This window comes from Lipotes vexillifer, unplaced genomic scaffold, assembly GCF_000442215.2.
Source record: "Lipotes vexillifer unplaced genomic scaffold, Lipotes_vexillifer_v1.1 scaffold624, whole genome shotgun sequence".
NCBI lineage: Eukaryota > Metazoa > Chordata > Mammalia > Artiodactyla > Lipotidae > Lipotes > Lipotes vexillifer.
Window position 1 is genome coordinate 388,584 of NW_006771007.1, and position 16,046 is coordinate 404,629.

Consider the following 16,046-nt stretch of genomic DNA (forward strand, 5'->3'; position numbering starts at 1 on the left):
AAGAGTGTTGAGATGATAGAAGATGGCAAAGTTGCTGAATCTTCCTCCAAAGATGAGAGAATAAAGACTGCAACAAATATTCCAAGAGTAGAAAAGCTTCCTACAAATGTGCTAAGAGGCAGACAAGAAGTTAAATACGAGCAATGTTCAAAGGGAATGTCAGAATCCTCAAAAGATTGTTTCAAGGAGAAAAATGAAAAGGAAATGGAAGAAGAAGCAGAAATGAAGGCTGTAGCTACTTCTCCTAGTGGCAGGTTCCTGAAATTTGACATAGAGCTGGGAAGAGGAGCATTTAAAACAGTATATAAAGGACTGGACACTGAAACATGGGTTGAAGTTGCTTGGTGTGAGCTGCAGGTGTGTATACAATCTTCTTGGTTTTAATAAATTCCAGTTTTAGCTGGCCTGGGCTTCTGAGTGATCCAGTATTAAAATGTATCATGGATTAAAATAAAACGAAGGAATTGTCCCCACATCCCTGAAATTATGTTCCTTTCTTAGATCCTCTTAGGAGCTCACGCCAAACTTTTGTTTTTCCTGTTGTTTTCCCCTCTGTTTTAAAGGGAAAAAGTCTATTCTGCCTTTCTTTGAGGAAATGCTCCTAATTCATTACCCTTAGGAAATTCCCAAAACTCTTAATGTCTCATTTTGAAAACTTTTAGTAAATGTATGCCTTATGAGTTGATTGTTATACTAAATATTTGAGAGTGTGATATGTTAGGGATATATTCAGTGTGATATTTCCCATCTCTCTTTTTCTTTCAACAGACTTTTGGGGGTTCATGTGTTGTTTTTCAGAACAGGAAATGGTTTTCTTGTTTCTTTGAGGGCTTCTAGTAATATAAACTCCTTTCCATGCCTTTGAGTTTACCTCAGAGAGGATCTCTGGAAGAAATAATCACCAGAATCTACTGAGCTTAGTCAACTGGAATGTTGTTTAGGAAGGAGAAGTGAAAACATCAGAAGAATAGTTGAATTACCTAGATATTTGTTTCCATACTAAATGTTTATATGGTACTTGTAACTAATGAAGGACTAAATGGAGACAGAACATCATAGAAAGGGTTATAATAGGAATAGTTTCAGACAGATGTAGGTTAAACATAAGGAGAAGCTTTGTGACCTCAGCCAGCTCATGGGAAATGGTCAGTGTTCACAAGAGGTGCTTAAAATTAAGATTAAATAAAGCCAATCACTAAGTACAGGTTTTTTTGTTGTTCAAATTCCAGTGGTCTCTGTGTGTGGGTGTGTATGTATGTATCATGATTTCACACCTTCTGAATTTGCTATAGATTGCTATTTAGATAGGTTGAAATTTAGTCTTGGTCCCTGCATTTCTAGGAAGCCTTTTGTTTCAAAACTTTACTCTGTTTTTTTCTGTTTTTTAAAAAACTTTACTCTCCTTTTGTTTCAAAACACTTACTCTGTCAGTGTTTGCTTTGTATGCAGATTCAGGAGACTATTGTCAGAGACTGAGATTCTGTAAGTCTGGGGTGGGATGCAAGACTGCAATTTTTTTTTTTTTTTTTTTTTTCGGTACGCGGGCCTCTCACTGTTGTGGTCTCTCCCGTTGCGGAGCACAGGCTCCGGACGCGCAGGCTCAGCGGCCATGGCTCACAGGCCCAGCCGCTCCGCAGCATGTGGGATCTTCCCGGACCGGGGCACGAACCCGTGTCCCCTGCATCGGCAGGTGGACTCTCAACCACTGCGCCACCAGGGAAGCCCAAGACTGCAATTTTAACAAGCTTTCAAAGTGCTTCCAGTATAGGAAGTCCCTTGACGACTCTTTGGAATGCAAGTTACCTAGCAGTCCAGCCATTCTAGTAGTTCTTAAAAGATGTGTGCGTGTGCTGTGTGGGTTTTGCTTGGTTTTCTTTTTACCCCCTTTTTACCCTTTAAGAATTTTATTTTAAGGTCTGTGTCACAGTAGGAATATTAGATACTGCGAGTAAACAAACATTAAGATCACCTGAAATTATACTACTTTGAGGATGCTTTAAATATTTCAGTATATATCTTTATGGACTCTTTCTTTTGCATAAATGTATATATGACTGTATGCCACCGCCATGGAATTGTACTATTAGGTTTGAACAAAACTTTTTTTAACTTATCATGAACATCTTTTCATTACTGGTAATTGTACATTTACATCATTATTTTTAATAGATGCCCTTATAAGTTATTCAATCTATTGTTGGACTTCTACATTTTTCTCCGATATTTCACTATTATAACCATGGTTGTGATCAATATCCTTGCATATATATATTGAAAATTATGTAAATTTTAATTTAATCTCTGCATTGTGATTTCAGTAACACTCATCTTTTTTTGGAGTGGGGTCCACAAAATGTAAAATATTTACTATCTGGTCCTTTGTTGTTGCTATTGTCATTTGCTTTTTTTCTTCCAGTTTTATTGAGATATAAATGACATACAACACTGTGTAAGTTTAAGGTGTACAGCATAATGATTTGACTTAAATACATCATGAAATGATTATCACAGTAAGTTTAGTGAACATTGTCTCAAATAGATACAAAATTAAATAGAAAAAAAATTTTTTTCCTTGTGATGACAACCCTTAGGATTTACTCCCTTAACAATTTTCATAGATAACATACAGTAGTAGTGTTATCTTTAGCATGTTGTACATTACATCTCTAGTACTTATTTATCTTATAAATCTTTTGACTGCCGTAACACTCATCTTTTAATGATACTCTGTTTGTAAATGGGGGAGATAGTTTCCATTCACTTGGTAGTAGGACACATAGTGAAAATATGTCAAGTATTTTGCAAATTGTGTACTCTAGCTATGCTAAAGAATGTTTAGGTAAAACTTGAAAATATTTTAGTGGTAGGAACTGCCTAGGGGAATACCTTCTATTATTCACCTGTGGAAAGGTTGAAAGATCCCATAAGGTCTTACTACTCCAAGTGTACTCTCTGGACCAGCAGCATGGACATCACCTGGGAACTTGGAGCCGCAGGTTCCTAGGCCTCATCCCAGACTATTGAATCAGAGTCTACCTCTTAGTAACATCTGCAGGTGATTTGTATGCACAGTAGAGCTTGAAAAGCACTGAAATAAGGGACTAATTCCAAGAGCTAGCTGAATCAGAGGAGGAATTCCCTTAATACACCAACATGAGCTTTATATTATATCATTTATACCAATTCTTGGCATCCACTCCAGACTTTCTAAATTAGAATCTTCAGGAGGTGAGGCCCAGGAACTTACTTTTTTTAAGAAATTAATTAATTAATTTTGGCTGTGCTGGGTCTTCGTTGCTGCGTGCGGGCTCTAGTTGCGGTGAGCCGGGGGGCTACTCTTCCTTGCGGTGTGCGGGCTTCTCATTGCAGTGGCTTCTCTTGTTGCAGAGCACGGGCTCTAGGTGTGTGGGCTTCAGGAGTTGTGGCTCGCGGGCTCTAGAGCGCAGGCTCAGTAGTTGTGGCACACGATCTTAGTTGCTCCGTGGCATGTGGGGTCTTCCCGGACCAGGGCTTAAACCCGTGTCCCCTGCATTGGCAAGTGGATTCTTAACCACTGTGCCACCAGGGAAACCCCAGGAACTTACTTTTATTATTTATTTATTTATATTTTTAATGAAGTTTTATTTTATTATTATTATTTTTTGGTCACACTGTGCAGCTTGAGGGATCTTAGTTCCCCAACCAGGGATCGAACCTGTGGCCCCTGCAGTGGAAGCTCAGAGTCCTAACCACTGGACCACCAGAGAATTCCCCACAGGAACTTACTTTTAAAAGTTCTCCAGGTAATTGGATATATAGCCAGATTTGGGGATCTCTCATGTGGAGTAAATGTTGTAAATTTTAATTTACAAAAATAAAGTACATTTTAATTTATACAAAGAACAACAATTGCAATCTTCTATTCTGAAAGGAATGTCAGAATTAGTGGACTTAGTTGATACAATTTTTGGATCTCATGTCACTTTCTGCATATTTGGAATTAGGAAAAACTAACTTATTTAGAATCCCAGAAGGATAAGGGCATCATCTTTTAATTACTTTCCTGTGAGTAGTATGCAGTTTGTAATGTACAATTTCTCATATTTTTTCTGTAAAGTCTTACTCTTTATTATATAATTAAATAATTTTGTTGAAAAACATCCCAGTGAGCAGTTTAAATGTTTAAATTATTCTTGATTCTTTCCCAACCTTTGTTTATATATATATGTGTGTGTGTGTATAATATATAAAATTAGTGTGTCTATACTTTTTTTTATCAATTTGACATATATTTTCTATTTATTAACATCATTAAAATATGTAAACTATATTTTATTGCATACACACCACCTCTTAATCTTCTCCCCTGAAATTTGGCAGTTCTTTTCTTTCTTAAAATTTTATTTTTGCATGTTTGATTTGAAATTCACAGCTCACAAAAAGGTTTTTATACCTTTTTCTCTTGATCGCATTTCTGCCTATTGTAGATATTTGAGCCTTGTGTAACAATTCTTAAAAGCCTCATATCCATTTATTTAGAATACATGGACTTTAGGGCAGTGCAAAGAACAAGGAGAGACAGATTTTACTGCTGATATTTGACTTTGAGGATGTTGAAAACAAACAAACAAATCCTTTGAAGATGTGGGTCAGATTTAGGATTTGGCCATAAACATTTGCATTTCAACAGTTTGTCATATTTTATGGTTCCTATGATTTGATTTTTTAATGCAGTATTGGGAAGAACCTGTTGTTCTTTGTAAAGAACTTGTAAATTACTTGGTAATTGCTTGGTAAATTGGTAATTTATTGTGAGTGAGGGCTGTCAGTCATACGTTTTATTTAGAAGACTTTTAGTTCATGATGTTGAAAGACCTGGTCACATGTCACTAAAAGACCTGTTTAGTAACTTTTAGAAGGAGTCAGTCACAAGAGTTTGTAATAGTTTTCTCCTACACTAACAACATGAAAATCAACAACACCTTGCTTTTACATATGGAAACACAACCAGTTTTTGCTTTACTTCCGCTAGCATGCTTGTCATTTGTTTTCTTGATGGAACTGAGTTTTCATATAACGCTATTTTCCAACTGAAGGAACATCATAGATATGTAAAATTTTTTGTTATTTGACTGTTTCTAAAATGTATTTGAGTGTGCTTGTAATAAGCTTCACTGTGGGGTCAATTCTGTGATTGTGTGCTTTTCAAGGTAATTAAACAGGCCTTCTTTAAGTAACATCTAACAACTAGACCTCTAACAAGTCAGCTGTAGTCTCTGAACTGAGCCAAAAATGGCACTGAAAAGAAAGATTTAAAAAAAGACATAGTTGACTGTAGCAAGTTGATGTGTTGAGTGAGCCTTCTAATACACTTTGATTATAGTAGTGAAGATATTCCAAGCAATGAAGTAGAAGTAACAGTTTAAAGGTCTGTACTTCCATGCCTAAAGTATCTTATCAAAATTGTGGAGGAACTTGTTTCTGTTTTATTTTCATTTATCAAATAAAAACACTTTGGGGAGAAGTGTATTTTTAGGCAGACGTACATTTAATTGTGAAATTAGAATTAGATAATAATGTGAAAATAGCTGAATTTCCAATAAAGGAAAAAGTAATTAAAATATATGCTAGAATTTCTGTTTCTGAATAAATATTGTTGTCTAAAGTATTCACTCTGGGATATTTTTGCTCTTAAAATATTTTTGTTATGACCCTCTTGGAAGTGATTCCAGATTCTGTTAGAGCTACACAAGAAAATGCTTCATTACATATAAGCACACCCTAAATAGTGTTATTCAGTTTTAATTTCCCACTGTCTTCATCAGACCCAGCCCTCAAAGTGCAATACTCTCATAGGCAAAGAATGATTACATCGAAGGGAGGAAGGATAAAACTTGCTTAACTATATATGTTCTAGTTTCTTTGTTTAAAAGCTAGTCACATAACTTTATTAAGTATAAACCAAAGACAGATGTTTTCATAAAATGACAAAGGGTGAGAGTGGCAGGAGACAGACTTGGTCTGGGAAATACCATTAATTTCCCCAGTTAGTTCAATGAGTTAGTTTTGAGCTAACGATCTGCTTGATAGATAACAAATTGATACATCTAGTTGGCTGAGTGAATAATTGCACCCCAAAGATGTTCATGTCCTAATCCCTAGAACCTATAAATATGTTACGTAACATTGCAAAATGGATTTTGCAGCTACAATTAAACTAAAGATCTTGTGATAGGTAGATTATCCTGGATTATCTGGGTGGGCCCAGTGTAATCACAAGGATCCTTTCTTTAAAAAAAAAAATTATTTATTTATTTGGCTGTGTTGGGTCTTAGTTGCGGCACGCAGGATCTTTCGTTGCGCCGCGCAGGCTTCTCTCTAGTTGTGATGTGCGGGTTTTTCTCTCTAGTTGTGGTGCATGGGCTCCAGGGTGTGTGGGCTCTGTAGTTTGTGGCACGCGGGCTCTCTCATTGACGTGTGCAAGCTCAGTAGTTGTGCTGCACAGGCATAGTTGTCCTGCAGCATGTGGGATCATCTTAGTTCCCCGACCAGGGATTGAACCCACGTCCCTTGCATTGGAAGGTGGATTCTTTACCACTGGACCACCAGGGAAGCCCCACAAGGGTCCTTTTGAGAGGAAGGATGGCCATTAGTCAGAAGGAGATCTGACAATGGAAGCTGAGGTCAGAGTGATAGGAATGTGGGCAACCTCTAAAAGCTGGGAAAGGCAAGGAAACAGATTCTTCCCTAGAGTGTACAGAAGGAACACAGCCCTGCCAACACCTTGATTTTAGTTGAGAGAGACTCATTTGGATTTTTTTTTTTTTTTTTTTTGCGGTATGCGGGCCTCTCACTGTTGTGGCGTCTCCCGTTGCGGAGCACAGGCTCCAGACGTGCAGGCTCAGCGGCCATGGCTCATGGGCCCAGCCGTTCCGTGGCATGTGGGATCTTCCCGGACCGGGGCACGAACCCGTGTCCCCTGCATCGGCAGGCGGACTCTCAACCACTGCACCACCAGGGAAGCCCTCATTTGGATTTTTGATCTCTACAATTGGAAGATAATAAATGTGTGTTGTTTTAAACCACTAAATTTGTGGTAATTTGTTATAGCAGCAATAGGAAATGAATACAGTACACATAGCTATGATTTATTCATTTGTTCATTCATTCAACAAATAAATATTCAGTACCTACAGTGTACCAGAACTGTGCTAAGTGCTAGGGACATAATGGGGATAAAAAGCAGACACAGGCACCATTTGCATAAAGCTTACAGTAGAGCGAGTTTATAGTCAGTAAGAAGAAGGCTTGGAGATTGGAATTAGTGAAAAGATGAAAGGGCTGTTAAATATAGATTTGTTTGATAGAAATGGTAGGGTTGGGAAGAGCAAGCGACATGGATACTACTCCTTTACTACTTAGTTTTCTTTTTTATTTTGAGGTAATTTGCTACTAACAGAATAGTTGCAAAGATAGTATAGAAGTTCCTGTATGTCCTTCACTCAGTTTTCCCTTATGCTGATATTTTAATCAGAGAACATTTATCAAAACTTAAGAAATTAGTATTACTACAGAACTATTAACTAAAGTACAGAACTTGTTTGGATTTCACCAGTTTTCCTACTGGTGTTCTTTTTTCAATGGTATGATCCAGTTCAGGATCCCACATTGCATGTAGTTATGTCCCTTTAGTCTCTTCCAATCTGTGACAGTTCTTCAATCTTTGTTTTTCATGATCTTGAACTTTTTTTCTTTATTTTCATGATCTTGAACTTTTAATGAGTACTGCTCAGTTAGTTTGTAGAGTGTTCCTTAATTTGGGTTTGTCTTATGTTTTCACATGATTAGATTTAGGCTATGAATTTTGGCAAGAATATCATAACATTTATTAATTGGAATTACCTCTTAGTTTTATGTGGTCTCTTCTTAAGTATGACTGTTAAGTTTCTGAAAACCCAACAATTGGGGAAATTTGTCATTGAGGAACTTTAGTATATCTTAAGTTATTAATAATGGTGTCATACACTTTTGCATTTATCAAAATTAGTATTAATTGAGTACTTATGCAGGTACTTAATTTGAATATTTTATTTAATATTGCAATAGTTATATGAGGTAGGGATGATGAGTTTTCAGGTGGTAGAAGTGAGGTTTAGATACATTAAGTAACTTTCCCAAAGGGGTAGAGTAAGGATTTATAGTCCATCAATTGTATATATAAAACACTTACATAGATGATTTAAGAATTTCTTCCTCATTACTTATTTGAGCAGATCACTCTTTCATGTTTTTAACCATTTTATAACAAATGATTTCTTAAATGGACACTGTTTAAAATAAGATTCTTTTTTTCCCCCCCAAATGAGTTAGAACTTAATTTTGGGCTTCAGGACCAGCGTCAGAGACTCTAGTCTGAGAAATCATCATTCCTGTAAAATAAGGTTCTTAACATTAAACTAACTGCTGAAGCTCAAAGGGTACTAGTTAATGGTGTCATTTAAGGACACTCTGGCTTGGGGGCTCTGAGGAACAGTTTCATGGTTGGGTTGCCATGGTTCAGTGTCTGGCCTTCACCTTTTGTCAGTGTCTAGAGGTGGTTGGACACGTTGGGGAGACTGACTTGTGCTAACTCAAATGCCTAGGTTTAGGACAGAAATTTATTAATTTAGAATGAATTAATGAATTAATTTTATCTGATATAGTTGTTAGGTCATATGGTCTAATTGGTCTGTAGGTTAGATACATGGGAAGCTAAATTATAATCAGAAGCTGGCTTAGTAAGTACAGAGTCAGAGCAAAGGTACTAGATGTTCCTGTGTGTCCTGCTAAAACTGACCGAATGAACTGGATGCTCAGGTCCTACCTGGATGAGGACATCCTCTGTTCAACAGTACTGGAAGACAAGTGAACCTGGTTATGTCTGTGGTTCATCCCCCTTTCCATATGTTATCTTTATCACCATCGATGAGCACTTTTCTTTAGGTATTAATACATACCATTGCTGTCTAAAAGCTTTAACATGCTCATATGGCCAAACTGTGATTATTATATGCTGATTTCTTGATTAAATACTTTGATGTTACCATTTACAAATTATAATTACCCTAATGTGTGTTTATTTCATTTAGTTTTACACATATCTCTCCATGGAAAGCGGTTTGTGAATGAGGTATCTGAGGTCATTACTGTGAATATTGTTTCTGAGAGGCAGAGCTTTGAACTAGGAAGTACTTGGGATTCATAATACAGCAGACCTAAGTTCGTTTGCCTGTGCCAGTTAGGTACCTTGGGCAAGCTAAGCAGTTTAGCATTTTGGAGCTTTACTTTTTCACTTTTTTTAAAAAGAAAAATATAATAAATATTTCTGATATCCAAAAAAGAATAAAGAATAACATAATGGAAATTGTGTACCTATTGTTCAGCTTGAGAAATAAAACGTTGAGAATTAGAGATAATGCTTATAAAGCACATGGTACATGTTTGAGTATTCAATAAATGTTAGTGATAAAATACTGAGTAACCTCATATTTATCCAGAATATTCATTGATATTTAAGAACCATTTTGAAGCCTTCATAGCATTCATCTTCACTTGAACAAGTTATTTTATAATACAGCTTTTATAACAATGTTGATGATTTCTTCCTTTTTTCACATTTGCAGAAACAGATCCACATAGCCTCTGACCTGGTTCTGTAGTTCATTGTTGGTGTTTGCATTAAGAGACATAGCTGATAACGCCATAGTTTACCTTTTGGAAACTAAATGCTTCTTATCTTGAATAAATACATACACAGGTTAGTCATGTTGGTATTGTGCCTTGTCTCAGGAAGGGTTTTGCATACATTTTTAGCATTCCATATATTATAGTAGATTAAGTGTTTAGTTAACATGAGGACAGTATTTCTTTTTAAAGAAGTGTGGAGTAGTTAAAATCTGTTTGGTAAATTTGTATTTGACCTCTATTATATTTATCAGCCATATAAATTAATATTTGTAACACTGAAAAATTGATATTTGATGCTATTTTTTGGTGACGTTACTACTGGAGACAGTAGATTTAGGGATCATTTTTGTAGACTATAATTTTCCGACTCTGTCAGCTCCATTAACTGTCACTGCTCTCTAGTTTGCCTTTTGTGGTTCATCACTCCTTTCTTGAGTACTAACTCTACTCATTGGCAACATGTGAAAATTACCTTATCAAAGTGGTTATCATTAATACAATAGAGTGTGTGTGTGTGTGTGTGTGTGTGTGTGTGTGTCAATCTGTCTGTGTTTAAGGGAGGATTACTACAGTAGCTGAAAACTTTCCTCTGATTTTGGTGCTAGTTTGACAGGTTTATTTTCCTCTCACTGAATTAGAAGTGGACCTTTGAAGATCTTGGCCATACCTTTTTAGTGGACTTTACCTCCAGCATTATGTCTGGGACAGCAGTTGTAATTTTGTAAAGCTGTTTACTCTTAATGCTGACTACTTTTGATCCATAGGATCAAAGGATAAAGTGGAATAATTTAGTTTGGTATATGAAAGACTTGTGTTCTGCTAATTTAATCAGAAAGCATCAAAATTTATTCATTATTCTTCAGAGTACATCTGCTGATCTATCATGAGAGGATGACTCCTAGCTAATTACAGGGACATTTAGGATTTATTAGTCATTTTAGGTTAGCTAGAAAAGCATAAACACTTTACTTGTTTCCAGCTCTCTTCTAAGTTTGTTATTCCTTGCTTTTGTTCTTTGAGTTCCTTAACTCTTTTTTTTTTCAGGCTTTAAAAAATATTGAGATACACTGTGTAAGTTTAAGGTGTACAACTGTTGGTTTGATACATTTATATATTGCAATATTATCACTATAGTAACGTTAGTTAACACCTTTATCATGCATGTCACATATTTATCATTTCATTTTTGTGTTGAGAACAGCCAAGATTTAGTCTGTTAGGAACTTTGAAGTTTACCATACAGTATTGTTGACTATAATCACTATGATGTATATTAGATCTCTAGAACTTATTTCTCTACTAGTTGTAAGTTTGTACCCTGAAATAACATTCCCCTACCCCTCAGCCCCTGGTAACCACTATTCTACTCTGATTTTACAAGTTCAGATTTTTAGACTCCACATATAAATGTATGATATTTGTAATTTGAAGGGATATCTGCATACCCATGTTCATTGCAGCATTCACAGTAGCCAAGATATGGCAACAACCTAAGTGTCTGTCAACAGAAGAATGGGTAAAGTAGATGTGATGTGTATACATATACAATGGAATATTATTCAGCCATGAGAAAGAAGGAAATCCTGCCATTTGTGACAACATAGAAAGACCTTTAATGCATTGTGCTCAGTGAGATGTCAGAGAAAGACAAATACTATAAGTTCCTTAACTCTTTTTTAAAATAAATTTTTATTGTGACAAAATGTACATAACATAAAATTTACCATTTTAACCATTTTAAGTGTACAATTCAGTGGCATTAAGTACGTTCACCCTCACTACCACCCATTTCCAGAACTTTTTCATCATCCCAAACTGAAACTCTGTACCCATTAAACAATAACTCAGGTGTCCATCGACAGATGAATGGATAAAGATGTGGCACATATATACAATGGAATATTACTCAGCCATAAAAAGAAACAAAATTGAGTTATTTCTAGTGAGGTGGATGGACCTAGAGTCTGCAATACAGACTGAAGTAAGTCAGAAACTTACTAACACATATATATGGAATCTAAAAACAAAAAAAAAGGTTCTGGGGCTTCCCACTAGGGAAGGCCTCACATGTCGTGGAGCGGCTAGGCCCGTGAGCCATGGCCGCTGAGGCTGCGTGTCCGGAGCCTGTGCTCCGCAACAGGAGAGGCCACAACAGGGAGAGGGCCACATACCGCTAAAAAAAAAAAAAAAAAAGGTTCTGATGAACTTACGGGCAGGACAGGAATAAAGATGCAGACTAGAGAATGGACTTGAGGACACGGGGAAGGGGAAGGGTAAGCTGGGACAAAGTAAGAGAGTAGCATTGACATATATACACTACCAAACGTAAAATAGATAGCTAGTGGGAAGCAGCTGCATAGCACAGGGAGATCAGCTCAGTGCTTTGTGACCACCTAGAGGGGTGGGATAGGGAGGGTGGGAGGGAGACGCAAAAGGGAGGGGATATGGGGATATATGTATACATATAGCTGATTCACTTTGTTTTACAGCAGAAACTAACACAACATTGTAAAGCAATTGTACTCCAATGAATATGTTAAAAAAAAAAAAAACAACTCCCCATTCCCCACTCTTCCCATCCCCTGGTAACCACTATTCTACTTTCTGTCTCTATGAATTTGTCTATTCTAGGTATCTCATATAAGTGGAATCATACAATATTTGTTCTTTTGTGTCTGGGTTATCTCACTTAGCGTAATGTTTTCAAGATTCATCCATGCTGTAGCATGTATAAGAATTTCATTCCTTTTTAAGACTGAACTTGTATGTATATACCACACTTGTTTTATCCATTCATCCATTGATGGACATTTGTATTGTGTCCACCTTTTGGCTATTATGAGTAACACTGCTATGATATTGATGTACAAATATCTGCTCAAGTCCCTGCTTTCAATTCTTTTTGATATATACCTAGAAAGTGAGATTGCTGGATCATATTTCAGTTTTTTAGGAACTGCCATACTGTTTTCCATAGCGTTCATTTTACATTCCCGCCAGCAATGAACAAGGGTTCTATTTACTCCACATGTTTGCCAATATTTGTTATTTTCTGTGTGTGTGTGTGTGTGTGTGTGTGTGTGTGTGTGTGTGTTTAATAGCCATCCTAATGGGTGTGAAGTGGCATCTCATTCTGGATTTGATTTGCATTTCTCCAATGACTAGAGATGTTGAGCCTCTTTTTGTGTGCTTATTCACCGTTTGTATTTCTGTTTTTGAAAAATGTCTATTCAAGTCCTTTGCCAATTTTTGAATTGGGTTGTTATTGTTGTTGCTGTTGTTGTTGAGTGACAGGAGTTCTTTTATATATTCTGAGTATTAATCCTTTATTAGATATAGAGCTGCAAATATTTTCTCCCATTCTGTAGATTGCCTTTTCACTGTCTTATGGTGCCTTTAATGCACAAGTTTTTAATATTTTTCTTTTTCTAGGGGGGGTGGTACGCGGGCCTCTCACTGTTGTGGCCTCTCCCGTTGCAGAGCACAGGCTCCGGACGCTCAGGCCCAGCGGCCATGGCTCACGGGCCTAGCCGCTCCGCGGCGTGTGGGATCTTCCCGGACCAGGGCACGAACCCGTGTCCCCTGTATCGGCAGGCAGACTCTCAACCACTGTGCCACCAGGGAAGCCCAAGTTTTTAATTTTGATTAAGTTCAGTTTATATATTTTATCTTTTGTTGCCTGTGTGCTTTCACTTAAAAATTCATTGCTAAACCCAGTGTCATGAAGATTTTTCCCCTATGTTTTCTTATAAAAGTTTTATAATTTTACCTCTTATGTTTATTAGGTCTTTGATGCAGTTTGAGTTAATTTTTGTATATGGTGTAAGGTAAGGGTAACCACTGTTTTGCTCTCTGTTTGTACAAGTTCTTCATTCTTTTGCACATGGATACTCAGTTTCTCCAACCTTTTGTGAAGAGACAATCCTTTCTCCATTGAAAGATCTTGACATCCTTGTCGAAAATCATCTATTTGACTATTTATACGAGAGATTATTTCTAGCTCTATAGTCTATTCCATTGATCTTTATGCCAGTATCACAGTGTTTTGATTACTATAGCTTTGTAGTAAGTTTTGAAGTCTAGAACTCCAACTTTGTTCTTTTTTCAAGACTGTTTTGGTTATTTGAGGTCCCTTGAGATTCCATATGAATTTTAGGATGGGATTTTTTTTTTTAATTTCTGGGTTTTTTAGGATAGTTTTTTTTATTTCTGCAAAAAAATTGGATTTTGATAGAATCTGCAGATCTCGTTTGGCATTGACATCAAACAATATTAAGGTTTTCAATCTGTAAAAATGGGATGTGTTTCTATTTATTTATGTCTTCTATAATTTTAGCAATGTTTTGTAGTTTTAAGTGTTATAAGTCTTTTGCCTCCTTAGATAAGTTTCTTCCTAGATATTTTATTCTTTTTGATGCTATTATAAATTGAATTATTTTCTTAATTTCCTTTTTGGATTATTTATTTTAGTGTATAGAAGCACAACTTTTTTTTTCTTTTTTCATTAGGGTGAATTTATTTATAATTTATCATTACATCAGTGCTATCCCCCTTGGGGTTCCCAACTTTATGCAGGATATCCCTTTATATTCTAGAAACACAACTTATTTTTGAGTGTTGATTTTGTATCCTGAAACTTTGCTGAACTAGTTTAGTAGTGATTGATTTTTTTAATATATATATATACATATATATCTTCTTTTTTAATTTTTTTTAACATCTTTATTGGAATATAATTGCTTTACAATGGTGTGTTAGTTTCTGCTTTATAACAAAGTGAATCAGTTATACATATACATATGTTCCCATATCTCTTCCCTCTTGTGTCTCCCTCCCTCCCACCCTCCCTATCCCACCCCTCTAGGTGGTCACAGAGCACCGAGCTGATCTCCCCATGCTATGCGGCTGCTTCCCACTAGCTATCTATTTTATGTTTGGTAGTGTGTATATATCCATGCCACTCTCTCACTTTGTAACAGTAGTGATTGATTTTGAGTGTCTGGAAAAGGAAGCTAACCACTAGTAAAAAGGAAAAAAATATGATATATTTTTAAGTTAACAGGAATAAAGTAAACAGCAAAGTAAAATAAATAAAGAACCTAAAATAAGATGGAAGGACTAAAATTAAGTATATCTTTTGTTATATCAAATGTGGACAGATTGCACTTGCAGGAGTACCAACCAATATTAATATCTATTATAGAAGAAAGGAAGTAAACTTAAAGCATTAAACAGGGTATTATACAGTTATTTACTTCACAGTTTAAGAAGATAAAGCCCTTTGATAAAGACTTATAGGCACCAAAAAGATTCTGGCTAATATTTTAAATTCAGAACCTCTAATAGATTAAAGGAAAATGGATAAACATATAGCTGTAGTAGGAAATTTCAGGTGCAGATCAAGCGGACGAAAAGTGAATAAATATAGAGGAAGTGAATTATATAATCCACAAACTCCATTTGATGGATATATAGAAGCTTATGTTCTCCAAATGGGGAATATACATTTTTATGGTCTACAAGCCACTAAAAAAGTTGGTTAAATATGTGGCCCAAAGAAAACCTTAATTTAAAAGAAAAGAGATTTTATATTCTGCATTACTCAATAGAATTAGAAATAAATAATGAAAAAAGTAACCAAAAAACTCTTAACTAATTGGAGATCAGAAATCACACTCCTAGATAAAGTTTGGATCAAGGAGAAAATCAAAACTCAAAGTATAAACTACCTAGAAAGCAATGAAAAAGAAGACATTGCAACAAAACTTGTGAGTCATTGCAAAAGCTATACCCAGAAGAAAATTTATCAGCTAAAATGTCTTCATTATTAATGAACAGTAACTGTTGGGTTGGCAAAAAAGTGCCTTCGTTTTTTAAGTAAAAATAAAAGACACATTTTTCATTTTCACCAAGAAATTTATTGAACAACGTATTCACCCTTTTGTTCTACTACCTTCTGCCATTTTTCAGGCAACTTCATAATTCCATCTTCCCAAAACTTTTTATCATTTTTTTTTTTCGGTACGCGGGCCTCTCACTGTTGTGGCCTCTCCTGTTGCGGAGCACAGGCTCCGGACGCGCAGGCTCAGTGGCCATGGCTCACGGGCCTAGCCGCTCCGCGGCACGTAGGATCTTCCCGGACCGGGACACGAACCCGTGTCCCCTGCATCGGCAGGGGGACTCCCCACCACTGCGCCACCAGGGAAGCCCCACTTTTTATCTTTTTAAGCAAAGAACTCTTCCAGGTGCCTTTTACAGTCTTCCAGGCAATGGAAATTTTTTCCATTAAGAGAATTTTGTAAAGACCGAAATAAATGGAAATCTGAAGGTGCAATGTCTGG

At 36.3% G+C, this 16,046-nt stretch overlaps 1 protein-coding gene across 2 annotated transcripts in view; it reads left to right on the plus strand.

Annotated features, from left to right (window-relative positions):
• The window catches only part of WNK3 (WNK lysine deficient protein kinase 3), a 156,693-nt gene that overhangs the window by 299 nt on the left and 140,348 nt on the right, over positions 1–16,046 (plus strand). For both annotated transcript variants that reach the window (XM_007446476.1, XM_007446477.1), the window contains exon 2: positions 4–357. In XM_007446476.1, the coding sequence (XP_007446538.1) occupies positions 4–357 (354 nt within the window). The remainder of the gene's footprint in view (positions 1–3; positions 358–16,046) is intronic.